Source organism: Taudactylus pleione, unplaced genomic scaffold (assembly GCF_031769625.1).
Source record: "Taudactylus pleione unplaced genomic scaffold, aTauple2 ptg000250l, whole genome shotgun sequence".
NCBI lineage: Eukaryota > Metazoa > Chordata > Amphibia > Anura > Myobatrachidae > Taudactylus > Taudactylus pleione.
The window spans coordinates 10188041-10207270 of record NW_028284652.1 but is presented as its reverse complement, the minus strand read 5'-3'; the positions used below and the strand labels follow the sequence as shown (position 1 = coordinate 10207270).

Genomic DNA, 19230 nt, shown 5'->3' with positions numbered 1-19230 from the left:
GTGGCTCACCAATGGTTTACATCTTGTGGTGAACCCTCTATATTCACTCTTGTGAAGTCTTCTCTTGATTGTTGACTTTGACACATATACACCTACCTCCTGGAGAGTGTTCTTGATTTGGCCAACTGTTGTGAAGGGGTTTTTCTTCACCAGGTAAATAATTCTTCTGTCATCCACCACAGTTGTTTTCCATGGTCTTCCGGGTCTTTTGGTGCTGCTGAGCTCTCCGGTGCGTTCTTTCTTTTTAAGTATGTTCCAAACAGTTGATTTGGTAACACCTGTTTTTGCTATCTCTCTGATGGCTTTGTTTTGATTTTTCAGCCTGATGGCTTGCTTCAGTGATAGTGACAGCTCTTTGGATCTCATATTGAGAGTTGACAGCAACTGATTCCAATGCAAATGTCACACCTAGAATCAACTCCAGACCTTTTACCTGCTTAATTGATAATGAAATAATGAGGGAATAGCCCACACCTGTCCATGAAATAGCTTTTGAGTTAATAGTCCCATTACTTTTGGCCCCTTAAAAAGTGGGAGGCACATATAGAAACCGTTGTAATTCCTACACCGTTCACCTGATTTGGATGTAATAACCCTCAAATTACATCTGAAAGTCTGCAGTTAAAGCACATCTTGTTTGTTTCATTTCAAAGCCATTGTGGTGGTGAATAGAGGCCAAAATATGAAAATGTCCCAATATTTATGCACCTGACTGTATGTACAGCCATGGCCAAAAGATTTGAGAATGACACAAGTATTGGTTTTCACAATGTTTTCTGTTTCAGTGTTTTTAGACCTTTTTGTCAGATGTTACTATGGTATACTGAAGTAAAATTACAAGCATTTTATAAGTGTCAAAGGCTTTTATTGACAAATACATTAAGTTTATGAAAAGAGTCAATATTTGCAGTGTTGACCCTTCTTTTCAAAACCTCTGCAATTTGCCCTGGCATGCTGTCAATCAACTTCTGGGCCACATACTGACTGATGGCCGCCCATTCTTGCCTAATCAATGCTTGGAGTTTGTCAGAATTTGTGGGTTTTTGTTTGATCACCCGTCTCTCTTGGCTGTGAAGCAACTCCACACAAGAATGGTTTCAGGATGCATTACTGTTGGCAAGACACAGGACTGATGGTAGCGCTCACCTTTCCTTCTCCGGACAAGCATTTTTCCCGATCGCATAGACTAGTTTGCGCACTGCGACTTATAGGCATGCGCACATTGCAAATATCGGCAGGCTAATTGCAAACGCAGCCTACCGAGCGGGTCTGAATCAGGTCCTAAGTTCATTGTCATGGCAAAGAGGGACTTTGCAAATAATTGCAATTCACCTGATCACTCTTCATGACATTCTAGAGCAGGGGTAGCCAACCCTGGTCCTCAAGAGCTGCAACAGTGCATGTTTTCCATGTCTCCTCACAGAATCACAAGTTTAATAATTAGCTCCACCTGTGGATCGTTTCAAATGTGTTAGTGAGTCATGACTGCACCTGTGCACCAGCTAGGAGGTCTGGAAAACGTGAACTGTTGGTAGCTCTTGAGGACCGAGGTTGGCTACCACTGTTCTAGAGTATATGCAAATTGCCATCATAAAAACTGAACCAGCAGACTTAGTGAAAACTAATACTTGTGTCATTCTCAAAACTTTTGACCATGGCTGTACATTATGAATTTAAAGTACCATGACATCTCCACACATATACAGTACTGTGCAAAAGTTTTAGGCAGGTGCAGAAAAAATGCTGCAAAGTAAGATTGCTTTCAAAAATAGAAGTGTTAATAGTTTATTTTTTATCAATTAACAAAATGCAAAGTGCATGAACAGAAGGGAAATCTAAATTAAATCAATATTTGATGTGACCACCCTTTGCCTTCAAAACAGCATCAATTCTTCAATTCTAGATACACTTGCACACAGTTTTTGAAGGAACTCGGCACAAAGGTTATTCCAAACATCTTGGAGAACTAATAACAGATCTTCTGTGGATGTAATTTTGTTCAAATCCTTCTGCCTCTTCATGTAATCCCAGACAGACTTGATGATGTTGAGATCAGGGCTTTGTGGGGCCATATCATCACTTCCAGGAGTCCTTATTATTCTTAATGACATTGGCTGTATGTTTGGGGTCGATGTCCTGCTGCAAAATAAATTTGGAGCCAATCGGACGCCTCCCTGACGGTATTACATGATGGATAAGTACATGCCTATATTTCTCAGCATTGAGGACAAAATGAATCCTGATCAAATCCCCAACTCCATTTGCTGAAATGCAGCCCCAAACTTGGAAGGAATGTCCATCATACTTCACTGTTGCCTGCAGACTCATTATTGTACCGCTCTCTAGCCCTTCAGCTCTAAATTGCCAGAAACCAGTGGGACCCAGGTACACCCATCTACTGTTCGGAGAAGTCTGGCCAGAAGTGGTCTTCATGGAGGAATTGTGGCCAAAAGCCATACCTTCAACGTGGAAACAAGGCCAAGTGACTCAACTATGCACGAAAACATAGGAACTGGGGAGCAGAAAAATGGCAGCAGGTGCTCAGGACTGATGAGTCAAAGTAAATATTTGGCTGTAACAGAAGGCAGTTTGTTTGCCGAAGGGCTGTAAAGCGCTGTGGTATATGTGTGCGCTATATAAATAACTGGTAATAAATAAAAATTAGCTGGACATATTCCTAGCTCTAAATGGGTTTAGTGCAATGAAATGGGTTTTTCCCCCGAGCAACAAATAATCACAAATATTTACTGGCTTTATTAATTGTTAAACATAGATTTTTATTGGATTTACAAATGTGTTACCTGTGTTTTATATACTACTTAATAACATGTTATTTCAGGTACAAAACCTAGATCATAGAGTTAGAGGTATGTTATGATTTTTATTGAATATAATACTATACTACATATATCGCCCAGTTTAGAGGATGCTTTTTTTACATATAGAAAAACTACTAAAGCAGCACATCCACTAGCAGACCAAAAAACCCCTGCACGAGTATTACATTGTAATCATGCAGTCATTTCACGGTCTGTGCTGTGCCTACACTGACCGATTGATCGTTCAGTGTAGGCACTCTCCATCATCTGTGAACATGCCCAAACTGTCGTTATCAACAGATTGACTGGCATGTTCACCCAATGATTGATGCCGGAAACAACCAGCGGGAGCAAACATCACTGGTCGTTTCCGACATACAAGTGCACGATTACTGAGCGATAGCACGATTATGACGTCGTAATCGTGCAATCGCTCAGTATTATCGGCATGTGGATGTGCGCCTTTAGAAGAGACAAAAACATAGTGGGATTTATGGACCAAGAGAATTACATGAAAATAGTCTGGGTCCCTACAGGCTTAAGAGCATTCAAGAAACCTGGATTTGCATTACAAAACGTATCACTTTCCATTTAACGTGTATCTTACAATTATATCCTGTATTTCTATATAAAGCAGAAAATATACTGACAGTGGGGTGGGAGCAGTTGCACACTTAAGAAGAGATGGAAAGAAGGAAGGAAAGGAGGATCATACTGGCTGCGTCTGTGGACGCAGTGTCCGCGACACTCCCATTACATCCATGAGATTTATATTTTTTGTTTGCACTTGTATTCTATTTGGGCAGCACAGATGGTGTAATGGTTAGCATTACTGCCTCACAGCACTGAGGCACTGAGGTCGTGGGTTCAATTCCCACTAAGGCCCTAACTATGGGCCGAATTCAATTCAGTGCGGTGATGAATAGCCGCAGGAGGGAGCTCCCGTAGCTATTGAATTGGGCCCTATGTGGGTCTCCTCTCGGTACTCCGGTTTCCTCCCACACCCTAGTGTGTAAATATATGCGTGTACATTTGGTAGGGAATATAGGGCCTGATTCAGAGCCGTTCGCTATTTGTGGTCGTTCGTTCAAAAACAAGGGGTGGCTATTCAAATGATCCGTTCGCAAATTGCAGTCTGTTCCCACCTCTAAGTCTGAACGAGCGAGCAAAACATACGCTCGTTTATTTGATAAAAACGCCCCCTGGCCGCACGCACCATACGTCATGTCCGCTATTTATTAGATTAATCGAGTACATCGTACAGTGTATGAACTGCTCGCTATTCTTGTGGTTGGTGTTTTCAACCGCTATTTTGCGAGCAGTTCTGAGTTAAAAAAAACCAAGTGACGTGGTCAATGACGCTGCTGTATTAATTATGCACTCCCTTAAAACGCCCGTTTTGACCTTTAAGCACGCCTGCGTTCGGATCTCCACTCCCCGTTTTCAAGCACCTTCCCCTGTTACCACCCACATACGCCTCATTCTGTCACTCAAAATAGCAGGCCCTCGCTATATTGCGTACCAACGATTTTCGGCCGCACTGACTGGTTCGCGCATGCGTACTAAAAACCGTACGCATGCGCAGATGTGCGAACATCGCTCGGAACGAGCGTACTGCCGCTAGCGAGTGGCTCTGAATGAGGGCCATAGATTGTAAGCTACATTGGGGCAGGTACTGATGTGAAAATGGCCAAATATTCTCTGTTAAGCGCTGCGGGGTATGTGTGCGCTATATAAATACCTGGTAATATAACTAAATAATATTACCCATTGTATAAACCGTCACAAATGCAGATGCAATAAAAGGTGACCTACATAATCATCAGTATTGTGTGTGGATTGTGTGTGACTCAGAATCAGGCCCATGGTGAGAAACTTCTTCACAGAACGTCACCTATATCACATAGAGGTAATCTGTCGTGCAGGGGGAAGTAATTTCAGCACTAACTAAATAGGGCTCATCTACTAATGTGTACTAATACAAATTATTATTACTACCCATTATTTATATGGTGCCACAAGTGACACACAGCACCTTACACGTGTAATTACCAGACACAGCTCAGACATCACAAGATATAAAGCGCAGAAGACTTACAATTCAACACAATACAGAGCATAGCAGTATACAGGCCTAATAAGCATCACTGTGCATACAGTCCACATACCCATAAAGAGAGGAGCACCGGCTGATCCCCCCTAGTACAATGCCGCTGTTTGGAAGGAGTAGAGGCTGGTATGTATGAGGAGGACAGAACATGGGGGGTAAAGGGCTTCTTCCTAGGGGTACTGTGTCATGCACCAGTATAAATGTTTTTTGTCATTATAATAAAAGCAGAAGAAAAAGTTGATTTAATAAAGATGAAAAACGTACAAGGTATATTGGAGACTGGTGAGTGAGAGGATTTTTAGTACAAAAAATATTTAACTAAGATACAAAACATATGTGAGCACTAACAGGGGTAGTTTATACAGGGCTCTAATCTGTATAATATTAGGCCTAATCCAAATGCCTTGAGAGCAGCACATAGGGAGAGCCATGTGATGGAGCACACAGGCCCAGATCGGCTAATGAATGGGCACCTTCATCCCTTACATAGAATAATACTCTCACATACTAGAAGAACATGTACATTTGTTTCATTGCAATGTAAATTTCTAGCTCTGCAGTCAGACCTCAATGTGTGATCCTTCCATTGTGGGACATATTATTTGTGTTTGGCCATGGGAGCCTATGTCATGTTACCGTGCAGTCTCACAGTCATTCACCAGATTACCTGGCTAGTAAATGATACCCATGGTGAGGGGACACTCTGGAGAAGCTGCAACATGTTAGGGTATCAGAGGACAGAGGGGGGATGATTTGCTTTTCTCTAGGGAAATGATGCTGATTCAGGAGGAGAAGTGATATCCAGTAATAAAAACATAGGAAAATGAACATAGGCACCACTCCCAATTTACAGTGACATAAGTAATTGTATATCAGATGGGCTCAATCTATTATACAATTAGTAAAATTACAAGACAATCTACAAATTATTCTACTTTCTAAAACACAGACCCTCTCCCATAATAAATACATTATAGTGTATATGGGGAAGCAGCAAGACTGGTGAGATCACATGATGCCCATGCGCTGGCATCACACACCTGTAGTCAGGGTAACGCGGCTGTTAACTTTCAAAGTGGAGAACGGCAGTTGGAAGACTGAGCTCATCCTACTACTGGACATGGAAGCTGCTGGAGGAAAAGCGCAAGTGAGTGAGAAGATGGCAGGAAGACGGGCTCTGAAGAGGAAGCCGAGTGAGCCCAAGAAGACAACAAATCCTAAGGCTGGTCGTGGCAAGAAGAGGAAACAACGGAATAGAAGAAGATGGACCGACGACTCGTCCAGTTCAGATTTAAAGAAGAAGAAGAAGAAGAGGGATGAGAGCAAGATGGAGTCATCAGAGTGTGACCAGCCAAGATCAGGTAGAGAGGGGAAGGTGGTTTCATCAGGCCAAAAGTGTCTCAGTATAGGGCAGCTGTAGATCTCCTGCACTTCAGTTGGATTCAAAATTTAGCAACATGTCTGTTACATTTAGTGATGTTACTTGGCCAAGGTTGTATATTAACATGTTATGATATAAGCAATATTGAGGGGATTTCTTCAAGTTTCAAGTACTATGGGTGACGTTATACAGTTATTAAAGTACTAAGGGGGATATTCATGAAAGATTGGAGAGAGATAAGTAACAACCAATCAGCTCCTAACTGTCATTGAACAGGCTGTGTTGAAAAATGATTGAATGATTTTTTCTCTCTCAAAGCTTTCATGAATATCCCTCTTAGGGGGAGATTTATCAACGGCAAGAGAAAGATTAAGCAGAGAGATTCAGGGGGGGATTTATCAAAGCTTGGAGAGATAAAATGGAGAGAGATACAGTACTAGCCAATCAGCTCCTGTTATTTTTCAAACACAGCCTGTACAGTGACAGGTAACAGCTGATTGGTTGGTATTTTATCCCTCTCCATGCTTTCATAAATCTCCCACTGAAATTTAAAAAGAAAAAAATTATTAAAATAGTACATTCAACAAGTAAGGAAACATGTATGAAGTCAAGTACACAACATAAATGTGCTGTAACCTATAGCAGTCACTCAGATCCAAATGTCATTTTATAGTTACATTTGGAAAATTAATGCAGCTTTTATTTTGCATAAAGTACTCATCAAATCATCTCCTGCATCTCCCTCATTGCATCTAACCGAGCAGCTCATCTAGTCAGCCAACATGTCTCCAGCTGTCAGATATTATTACTAGAATTATTACTATTATCTAGATAATATAATCTAGATAATAATTGTGTAATGTCTGTCCCATCTCTGACTAGAGATGGCCATTGAGCATCAATGTTTAAAAAAAAACATTGATGGTGGCTGGCCGATGTCAACTAGTTTTGCTGTTGATGGCAGAGAATGGGAGCCAATTTTTTTTTTTTTTTCATTCTTTTTATTGAATCAGAGACATATAGACAAACAATTCAATACAGCATTGAATAAAAAAAAACAAATTTGTGGATACAAATTGACAATTTCAATTTGATATAATCAAAATATCAGGACATATACTATACTATATAAAGATAACATTGTATTGAAAATAAAATTGTTATAGATAATGTAGATAATATAGGTGAAGGGTGCATCGTGTGGGATATCACTATGGAGCCACTGGAGGATCATTGTCAAGCACACGTAAAAGGTACCACGAAGAAGAAGAAACACATTTAGTAAGAAGTTGTTGAGTGGTTATTGGGAGTGTAGAAATATAGCTCTCCCATATTACAAAAATATGTTACACCCTAGACTCTTTGTCCAAAGAAGCCTCCACCCAATCCATTTGGAACAAATAAAATAACTTCTCTTTAAATAGTGAAAAGGGGGGTGTACCTGGCTGATTCCACACCTGTAAAATGGTTTTCTTAGAGGCCGCGCTAACCGCCAGTAGCAGTCTGTGACAACCTTTTGTTATATGTTGATCTTGGGGGAAAATACCCAATACTGCCCATAAGGGATCGAATGGCACAAAATTGACTAAATTATCCATAGTATATTTGCGAACTCTCAGCCAAAATATTCTGACCAGGGGGCAAGACCACAGACAATGAAAAATAGCTACGTTGTCCTCCCCACAGCGGCAACATGAGTGTGAGGTCGAGGATCCCATCAGGAAGCTACGATGTGGGCTAATATATGTTCTGTGGTAGACATTTAGAAATAATTCTTGATAAGAGCTAGCAGAGATAGTTCGACAGGAGTCATATAAATTCTTGAGCTGAACATCAGGTGTGAGTTGGGGGAATTGGTGTATCCATAAGGGCAAACCAGTTTGTAGACTGTTGTAATCTAAGCTATCTCTCAAAAATAAGTAATGGTGGGATATCGCTTTACATAAAGGTGGGGGGACTGATAGTAATGCATCTAAATTGTTGACCCAATCTTTTTCTGAAAAATATTTAGTGACTTGCTTTATATAGTGTTGTACTTGGTAATAAGCAAAAGGAAAACAGGATAAAAACTCAAATTTCTCTACCGCCCTATGGAACGCGAGAGGACCTCTAAGATCAGAATCCACCAGACATCGTACAGACTGAATACCCCGGGCAGCCCACATTGAGAAAGGAAATGTAGCACTACCGAGCTGAAATTCTGGATTTCGATGTAGGGAGACAAACAGAATTTTGTGGGCATTCAATCCCTGCTTATGTCTTAGTATGTGCCACATCCTGCGTGTGGTCCATAGAAGAGGGTTAGCTTTTTGATCCAAGGTAACTTCACAGTCATGAAGGTGTAAAAATGAGGTTAGATTATAATCTTTTAAAAAATTATCTTCCAGAGCTAGGTCAGTATAAATAGATGTGCCATTCAACCAATCTCGTAAATGGCGTAATAAAGCAGAATGGTTATAATGAACGATATTTGGGAAATTAATTCCCCCGTTGTATTTGCATTGTTGGAGCCGAACCAGGCCAATTCTACTTCGCTTATTGTTCCAGATGAACCTAACAAATGATGTGTTGAGTTTTTTAATGCCTTCTTGAGACAGTAGTAACGGTAAGGATTGGAACAAGTAGATCAATCAGGGAATCGCTATAATTTTAAGCAAGCTAGCCCTCCCTAGGTAAGAGAGCCGAAGATGCCCCCAACCACTTAGAACCCCAAGCAAAGTTTTAATAGCCCTTGATATATTGGTATAATATAGGGATGAGGGATTTTTAGTTATCTGAACTCCCAGGTATGTAAAACACCCCTTCGCCCAGGTAAAGGGTACATTAGCATGCCAATGTGGGCGAATAAACCCAGGCCGCAGATATAAAGCTATAGATTTTTCCGAATTTACCCGGAGTCCAGAAATATCTCCAAATTCTTTAAGCAAAGATAATAGATAAGTTATAGAAGTTTTGGGTTGAGACAAATACAGGAGCACATTGTCTGCAAACGCCGTCACCTTAAGTTCATTAGTGCCTATCTTAATGCCTCTAACAGAAGAATCCTGCTGAATTAGATGCAGTAGGGGGTCCAATGATTAATTAAAAAGAAGAGGGGACATTGGACATCCCTGTCTAGTGCCTCTATGTAATCTCATCACACCTCCCAGTAAACCATTGATCAAGAGATTAGTCTGTGGAGAGTTATAGAAGTAATGTATTAAGTTGATAAAGTCTTTTCCAAAGGCTCTACGTGACAAAATTGCAAATAAATGGGGCCAAAGAATGGTGTCAAAAGCCTTGTGTGTATCAAGACTTAGCAATAAATTGGAGGAGGATACATCTTGGGAAGAAACAACGGTAGCCGCTATTGCTGGCCGAATGGTTTGTGTGCCATTGATGGAAATCACTGATGGGACCATCGATGATAACCATGGATGGCCATCCCACTCTCTGACATGCAAAAGCAGTGAGAGTAGGGGCCTGCACACCAACGGCTCCCACTGCTAGGGAGATGGGACAGACCTAGTGCCAGAGAAGAGGAGGACCTGCCATGCTGCCGGGAACAGGGTAAATATGGAGGATGGAGATGTGGTATGGAGTGGGAGAAAGGTGGGACAGAGCAGTAGAGGGGGGAGTGGATAAGAAGGAAATGGGGTTGGACAAGGCAGGGGGCGGGTTACAACTTTATATATTTTACTATGTTTGATCTAATGGAAGATTTTTTTTATATGAACGACTCAAATGGTGATATAGAAAGAGTATACAAGGAAAGTGACACATGAGATGAAACAATTTCAGACATTTTAATGGATATTTCAGTAGCTTATAAAAATGTTATAGTGTATTATACACTAACACATGATTGTAAGCTGTTCTTTCCTTTACATGCTGCAATTATGTCCTTAACTGTAAATTTACCTAAAACAAACTAGAAAAGATGGTGAAGTCTATAATATAGTAATTAGTACTATTTTTGAAATATCTATATCATGTATTACATTTATTAAGAAAGGTTAATAATTTAAAAAAACAGCTAAGTGATTTATATGCAGAGGGAATAGTTTAATGATTTGATGGGTGAGTAAATGAAATGAGACAATGTATATGTACATACCTAGGCAACGGGAAGATGTAATAATGAATAGGTGAATACAGATTATAAAGAGATAACTGGGAACATTGTGTGCATTATAATGTGAGGTTACTATACAATGAGGCCTGCTGTATCCTGGTAACTAAAGGTGTCTTCAGCTATAATGCATTTTATATACTGGCCCCAATTAGCCCACTTCAGTAATAGCCAATACCATCATTGCTGCGGCCTTATAATGCATCTTGTTACACAGCAAATTAATAATATTTCCTTATTTTACTCCACAAGGACCAAGCAGCGTCTCGGCAGCCTGCCCCGGTGATGTCATCGACCGGTTCACTATCCACCGTGAGCTGGGCCGGGGCAGCTTCGGAAAAGTACGTTTTATTACTTTCAATTTGTTATGAGGGGCTATTATGGGCATGTATTGTATCCTATGCATATGCACAGATACATTAGTCTGTGTATAATAATAGGTCACATCTGTAACTGTCATTTATTCTAATCAGAAACCATCTGATCCTTCTGCAAATATGTGATTATTGCACCATTATGGTAGTTTTTGCTGTGCCATAATAGAAAGCTCTCTGTAGGTCAGTGGTTCTCAATCATTAGTCACCTGGGTCCCCCATTTTCATGTGACTCGATTTAAAGATGTAATCAAGGATTGTTATCAATCACAATTCGGCAGTCAAAAACTGATGCGGCGTCTCAGCCACCCCCCACGTGTTTCTCCTCACAGGCTTGTAAGCGCGTAAGTGAGCGGGGACAGATGCCCAGAGGCACCGCGTCACCAAGGTAACCACATTCCATCCGCTCCTATACCATGTGACCCCCAATGTACACATGACTCACTGTGTCATCAGGACCCTCTTCAATCAGCTCCCCTATGATCACTCTCGGAGCAGACTGAACTCTATCGTATTCACAACAGCGCCTGGTCATGTGGTATAATATCCTTGCAGAACACCCCCAATTCATCACACTGAGGAGCGTGCCCAGCACTTACGAAGGTGCTGGGCTTCCCCCAAGCTCTTCCCTTATGGCGAATAATTGCCATGCACAGTAAAGCACCTTACAAAGTATTTCTTACACAGTAATGGCCATTATAACACATTATGCCACACGCAGTAATGCCCTTTATTACACATTATGCCACACACAGTAATGCCCTTTATAACACATTATGCCACACGCAGTAATGCCCTTTATAACACATTATGCCACACGCAGTAATGACCTGTATAACACATTATGCTATATGCAGTAATAACCTGTATAACACATTATGCCACATGCAGTAATGCCCTGTATAATACATTGTGCCACACACAGTATATACCTCTATAATACATTATCCCCAATTCAAATTACACCACACAGTAGTCCCTTATTCATGTTATGACACACAGTGGGACCCCTTTTACGCAATGCCCAAATTAGTGTCCCTTATACACAAGGCCCACAGTAGTAGTGCCCCTAATACAATGCTCACAGTAGTAGTTCCCCTTATACAATGCCCACAGCAGTGGTGCCCCTTACACAATGGCCCCAGTAGTGGTGACCCCCATTAGTAGTGCCCCCAGCAGTAATGCCCCCTATAGTAGTGCCTCTATTAGTAATTCCCCCTATAGTAGTGCCCCCAGTAGTAATGCCCCCTATAGTAGTGCCCCTATTAGTAATGCCCCCTATAGTAGTGCATATAGTAGTAAAGCCATTAGTAGTGCCCCCATTAGTAGTGCCCCCATTAGTAATGCCCCCTATAGTAGTTCCCCCAGTAGTAATCCCCCCATTAGCAATGCCCCTTATAGTACTGCCCACAGTAGTAATGCCCCCATTAGTAATGCTCCCCAGTAGTAGTGCCCCCTGTAATAATGCCCCCAGTAGTAGTGCCCCCTATAGTAGTGCCCCCAGTGCTGGTGCTTCTGAAATAAAAAAAAATACAAACACAATACTTAACTTAAGCCCCGCTCCTGCTTCCGCTGCCATCAGGTCCGACCGCGGATCCACGGATCTATGGGACAGACGTCATGACGTCCCTCCCATAGTGCTCTCTGCAGGAGCCGGAGCTCAGGAGTGAGCTCCGGCTCCACGGATCTATGGGAGAGACGTCATGACGACCCTCCCATAGTGCTCTGTCCCGGAAGCCGAAGCCCAGGAGTGAGCTCCGGCTTTCGGCTGGCGCTGCAGGGAAAGAGCCGGGTGCTCGCTGGGAACAAATCTCAGCGGGCGCCCGGGAAATGGAGCCTCTCTGCTGCGGCTAGCGGGAGGACCGGCGCAATTTTTTTTTCTTCTAGTTTTCTTTTGGGACTCAGTGGCGCCCTCTAGGGGCCGGCGCTCCGAGTGACGGCCCTATTAGCCTGCGGCTAGAACCTGAGGAAGCTGGGCTGTATGGACCCAGGGAAATGCATTGAGCTCCTTTCTGGACCACTTGGATTTACAATATTGGATTCCTGAATTATATCTCTGGATATCATCTGGACCATATCTCTACAAAGTGACTGTTTTATTGCTGCTGATCACCAGTGGACGACCCCTACAACTCTCCTGCACCTGGATTGAGTAAACCACAGACAACTGGTGATTGCTACATTGTCTGGTAAACATTCCTGCTAATTTCACCCAGAGAAGGTCTTAATTAACCTTGTGATTTAGGAATAACACCCAAAAAACAAGTGGCCCATAATATAATCGTTTTTAATGATATTGTGCACATTGATGATTTTATTGTATGAATATTAGTAATTGTGATTTATTAAATGTGATCCATTATCCTTTTAACCAACCATCCTGCATTTATATTTTATATATTATATAGTATTTTTTTAATACTCCATACAGCCAGCGCTGGTATATATTATTATCACTAGTGTTTGTCTAGTTCAGTTTATTGAAAGTAAACATATCTCAATGACTGAAAACAGACAGGTTCCTGAAATCAGGACAACCGATTATTGACGCAGAAGATTTGCTTTGCATTGCCTATTACTGCAGTAAAGCAATTAGGTATGCTGAGACCACTATAACTAACAGAAGGGCAGACATATAACTCTAACAATCACCACAATAGTGACCATAAATAGGCTTTTTATAATAAGCCACTATGTGGGGGAATTCATATAGCCGTGAACAGCTTATCGTGCGAATAAATACTTATACCCCCAAAACTTTTTAATAATAATACACTAATATACTTTTATCCTATATCACTGCCTTTTTTGGGGGTACAGGCAGATTTCCCAGGGCCATAACTAGGGTGGTGCGACCAGTGCCGTGACACAGGGCACCGCAGGGCAGGGGACTCTGTTTGGGCCTGACAATTTCCTGTTTATTATCATTCTCACTTGTAGCTTCTTCTTCCTTTATCCCCAGCATCTCCTGGCCTCCCCTATCTCTTCCCTGGCCCTTCCCCATGAGGCTGTGGCCTTTTTCAAGTGCGCATCTTATGTCCCTATTTATCCCCAGCATCCCCTGGCCTCCCCTATCTCTTCCCTGGCCCTTCCCCATGAGGCTGTGGCCTTTTTCAGGTGCGTGTCTTATGTCCCTATTTATCCCCAGCATCTCCTGGCCTCCCCAATCTCCTCCCTGGCCCTTCCCCATGAGGCTGTGGCCTTTTTCAGGTGCGTGTCTTATGTCCCTATTTATCCCCAGCATCTCCTGGCCTCCCCTATCTCTTCCCTGGCCCTTCCCCATGAGGCTGTGGCCCTTTTTCAGGTGCATGTCTTATGTCCCTATTTATCCCCAGCATCTCCTGGCCTCCCCTATCTCCTCCCTGGCCCTTCCCCATGAGGCTGTGGCCCTTTTTCAGGTGCACATCTTATGTCCCTATTTATCCCCAGCATCTCCTGGCCTCCCCTATCTCCTCCCTGGCCCTTCCCCATGAGGCTGTGGCCCTTTTTCAGGTGCGCGTCTTATGTCCCTATTTATCCCTTGCATCTCCTGGCCTCCCCTATCTCCTCCCTGGCCCTTCCCCATGAGGCTGTGGCACTTTTTCAGGTGCACATCTTATGTCCCTATTTATCCCCAGCATCCCCTGGCCTCCCCTATCTCCTCCCTGGCCCTTCCCCATGAGGCTGTGGCCCTTTTTCAGGAGCGCGTCTTATGTCCCTATTTATCCCCAGCATCTCCTGGCCTCCCCTATCTCCTCCTTGGACCTTCTCCATGAGGCTGTGGCCCTTTTTCAGGTGCGTGTCTTATGTCCCTATTTATCCCCAACATCTCCTGGCAACCCCTATCTTTTCCCTGGCCCTTCCCCATGAGGCTGTGGCCCTTTTTCAGGTGCGTGTCTTATGTCCCTATTTATCCCCAGCATCCCCTGGCCTCCCCTATCTCTTCCCTGGCCCTTCCCCATGAGGCTGTGGCCCTTTTTCAGGTGCGCGTCTTATGTCCCTATTTATCCCCAGCATCCCCTGGCCTCCCCTATCTCCTCCCTGGCCCTTCCCCATGAGGCTGTGGCCCTTTTTCAGGTGCGCATCTTATGTCCCTATTTATCCCCAGCATCTCCTGGCCTCCCCTATCTCCTCCCCATGAGGCTGTGGCCCTTTTTCAGGTGCGCGTCTTATGTACCTATTTATCCCCAGCATCTCCAGGCCTCCCCTCTCTCCTCCCTGGCCCTTCCCCATGAGGCTGTGGCCCTTTTTCAGGTGCGCATCTTATGTCCCTATTTGAAAAATAGTGGAGGGGGCGCCAATACTCTTTCTGGCACAGGGCACCAAAAACTCTAGTTACGGCCCTGAGATTTCCCAATTCTCACCTACACTTACTGTGGGAAAGATCGGCAAGAATTACCTCGCGAATGCCGCAACTCTACTTTTAAAACTGAATTGTGTGGAAAACGGGAGTGCGCATAGACGCGGTAAGCAGAAAAGAAGAAGTTATCGCAAGCAGCTTATGCTGAGTAAAATGCCTATATTCTGTGTGTGACTGCGGTTATATCTGCATGTGATATACTACGTTACAGGGTAACTGACACTGTAACGTAGCATTTTGCATGCAGATATAACCGCAGTCGCGCACAGAATGTAGGCATGCCGCATATCATTTTATTCAGCATAAGCTGCTTGTGTGTTCTATTTGCTTAGCGAATAAGACACATTTTAAGGTAAAAAGGCACACAAGAAGACTCTCTGCGCTAGAGTCACACGGAGCTCACGCATTACGTGTAACGTGACTTGTAGCGTACGGAGGATTAATGTAGTTGGACGCATCTGTAGTTGCACATAAGGGGTGTTGAGCTAATGCATTCTAGAAAAACCTTGGAATAGATAGCCTTAATATGTAAATTTCCATATAAGGCTGTATTCCAGAGGTTCCCAAACGCGGTCCTCAGGCTCCCTAACAGTTCAGGTTTAAAGGCTCCCATACATCAGCAATTGATTGCAGCAATCGTGCTATTTGCAATCGATTGTGTATAAAACTCTTTCCCCTTTTCAATTGATTGCAGAATTACCACAATCGATTGAAAAAATATGAGATATGGTAAGAACTTACCCTTGTTATCTCTATTTCTACGAAGTCCATAGGGTTCCACAGGATACCTTGGGGTATAGGCGATGGCGGCAGACATCCAGGCACCACAGAGTAAAATTTTCAGCCTCCCAGGATGCACTGGGGTCCCTCTCCTATACCCCGCCCCCGAGCCTCAGGCCACTCAGTTTCGTAACAAGCCATAGGCCGGAGCAGGAGCAAAAAAGAGAGAGAAGACAGTCTGGAACACACAAGAATCACATTCTCACCAGAAGGAGACGGAGAAACCGGTGACCAGATCAAAGCCCATCTGCAGTACAGGTGCGACAGGGCGGGAGTCCTGTGGAACCCTATGGACTTCGTAGAAATAGAGATAACAAGGGTAAGTTCTTACCATATCTCATATTTTCTACTTCAGGGTCCATAGGGTATCCACAGGATACCTTGGGGATGTCCCAAAGCAGTATCCTTTAAGGGTGGGGACGCTCCTGTGCTGTAAGGAGAATCCGCCGCCGAAAGGAAGCATCCTGAGAGGCGAAGGTATCAAAAGCATAATACCTTACCAAAAACATGGACAGATGACCACGTGGCTGCCAATCACCGCTAAAGCACCACGTCGAGCTGTCCACGAAGGACCCACAGACCTACTGGAAGAACTTTAATAGAGGATGGAACAGGAAGACCTGTGAATCCATCCTGCCAAAGTTAGCGTAGTGGCAGGCCAACCCTTTTTATGGAAACCAGAAAGGACAAAACCGAGAGTCTGATTTCCTAAATGGACTGGTACGGCCAACTTAAATTCTTAGCGCCCGTACCACAGCCAAATAAGCCTCACCAGCAGACAGGACTGGGGAAGTAAAGGCAAGCACTGCCCTGTTCCTAGGAAAGATGAGAAAAAGGGAGGTCTACATGACAGAGCCTCCCATTCTGAGATCCTACTGGCCAAATTAAGAGCCAGAAGGAATACAGTCCTAGCCGTAAGCCATTTGAAATCCACTGAGCCCAGTGGATCAAATGGCGGTCCTCAGAGAGCCCTAAGGACCACAGCCAAATCCCAAGGAGCCACAGGTGGAACAAAGGGATGCTGAATATAACTTACACCCTGCACAAAGGTGCGGACATCAGGAAGAGTAGCAATCCTACACTGAAACCATACTAACAGGGCAGAAACCTGCACCTTGAGGTAAGCAAGGCGAAGACCGTTATCTAAGCCCACCTGTAGGAAAGCCAACCTCTGGATATCCGGAATACCCGAGGAGCCTAGCCTCTAGGGCGACACCTGAAAGAAAGTATACCATACCTAATGGTAAATTCTTGCAGATAAAAACTTCCGAGCTCTTAGCATGGACAGAGCCCCTGTTAACTATAGAGCTGGAAAAACTCCTAGACCTTTAGAGGGCAGTCTCCACCACAGACAACCCAGGTCTGGGTATCAGCCAGGATCCTGAGACAACAGGTCCGGGCGTAGAGGCAACAGCTTCGGAGTGTTAACTGAGAGGCTCAGAAGATCTGAGTAATAGTGCCATCTGGCCTACACTGGAGCTATCAGCAGGAGTGTGCCTCCTTCTTGCTATTACTGGAGGAAGAAGGGATAACGGAGGGACGAGGTACACAACTTGGAAGGTCCACTGGACCTACCTACGTCTATCAGAAGAGTCTCATCTGTGAAAGGCTCCACTTGTTCACCAGAAGATTGAACACCTCCTGATAAAGAGGACATTTCCCTGAATGCACGTCTTGACGGCTGAGAAAGCCTGCTTTCCATCTGAGGATTCCTGAATGAACACTGCCGATGACGGCAGGGATATAGCCTTCCACCCAAGCCAGAATTCGGGACACCACTGTTAGTGTCGCCTGACTTCGGGAACCTCCTAGGTGGTTTACATAAGCCATCATGATGGCGTTGTCAGACTGTACCTGCACGGTATTTCCGTGGAGGACCTGTCCTGCATGCTGGAGAACCCTGAATACTGCTCAGAGTTCTCATATGTTTATGGGAAGCGCAAAAACTACTGGTGTCCACCTGCCCTGGAACAAGAGTGGACCCGTCATGCTTCCCAGCCACGGATACTGGCGTCCGTCGTCAGAAGGACCCTGTCCGCAATCCCAAAGGGGGTGCCCCTTGTTTAGGTGAGCTTTCTGCAGCCACCAGGCCAGAGAGAGACAAACCTTCGGGGAAAGCCTATTGACTTTATCCTATGGGGCAACCCATCCCATCCGGAGAGGATCAAGTTCTTTAGAGTGAAGCTGGGTACTCTCCACCATGTCGAACAGCGACATCCTGGAACCCAGGAACCACATTGCCAAGTGAATAGACACTCGGCGACTCTGCAGGCAACTGCGTACCTTTGCCTGTAATGCAGAGATCTTTTCCTCAATCACAAAGATCCTCAGATGTTGGGATATGGAGCATCCTCTGTGAAGAATCAGAGAGGACCATTTCCAGTTTATCAGTCAGCCCTAACGTAGCAACACAGATATTGTCCGTTGCATATGGCACTGAAGTATCTCTGGAGACCGTGGTAACAACAGGAGGTCACTCGGATAGGGTAACAAGCGGACCCCCTGCATCCGCAGGTGGGCTGCCATAACTACCATGACCCTGGTAAACCGTGAGGCGCGGAGGCCAGACCAAGGGGCAATGCCAGAAACTGGAAATGCTTATCGACCACTGCAAACCTGAGGAAAACACTGGTGTGCTAAGAAAAGAGGGATATTCAGGTAGTCACCCTGAATATATCCAACGACACCACAAAATTCCCAGGCTCCATTGAATGATGGAATGCAGGGTCCCCCTCCCGAACCGAGGAACCCTTAAGAATTTGTTGAAGGATTCGAGGTTGAGAATGTCCTGGTAAGACCCATTGGGTGTCTGTACCAGAAAGAGGATGGAGTCATACCTCGTTCCCCTTTGGCACAACGGAATAGGTACTATAACTCCTGCCTGGAGCATAGAGTGTAACACCCTCAAAAATTACAGGGCCTTGTCCTGAATTGACAGAAGACCTGTAACGAAAAACCGTCTGGGAGGCTTTTACCGGGAGGAAAGGACATACCTTCAAGAAAATACTTCTCTTACCCCAGTGTCCGTGGTGGTCAGACACCAGCACTGGGCGAACTGGAGAAGCCGGCCTCCAACTCTGGGGCCTCCCGAGAGGAGGCCCGTCCCGTGAGGCTGAAGGCTTATAGTCCAACTTGGGAGTAGGACGTCTTGTACTCCAAGCCTGTTCTTATGGCCGAGCAGATTTCCTGGCTACTGACTGCCTTGGAAAGCTGTATTTTAGACTTACCCTGGCCTCACAGGGCCGAAAAGACAAAGTCCCAGACCCTGATGGGACTGTAGCCGATGGCCGACACGCAGACGTAGCTGCTGCCTGCA

The 19230-nt window shown here is 44.3% G+C and overlaps 1 protein-coding gene across 1 annotated transcript in view; it reads left to right on the top strand.

Moving 5' to 3' along the window:
- The first annotated feature begins 5944 nt into the window (after window positions 1-5944).
- LOC148515402 (protein kinase C delta type-like) overlaps window positions 5945-19230 on the top strand; it is a 40044-nt gene continuing 26758 nt past the window's right edge. Inside the window, exons 1-2 of the mRNA XM_088480118.1 lie at window positions 5945-6290; window positions 10674-10762. Of these exons, the coding sequence (XP_088336244.1) occupies window positions 5945-6290; window positions 10674-10762 (435 nt within the window). The remainder of the gene's footprint in view (window positions 6291-10673; window positions 10763-19230) is intronic.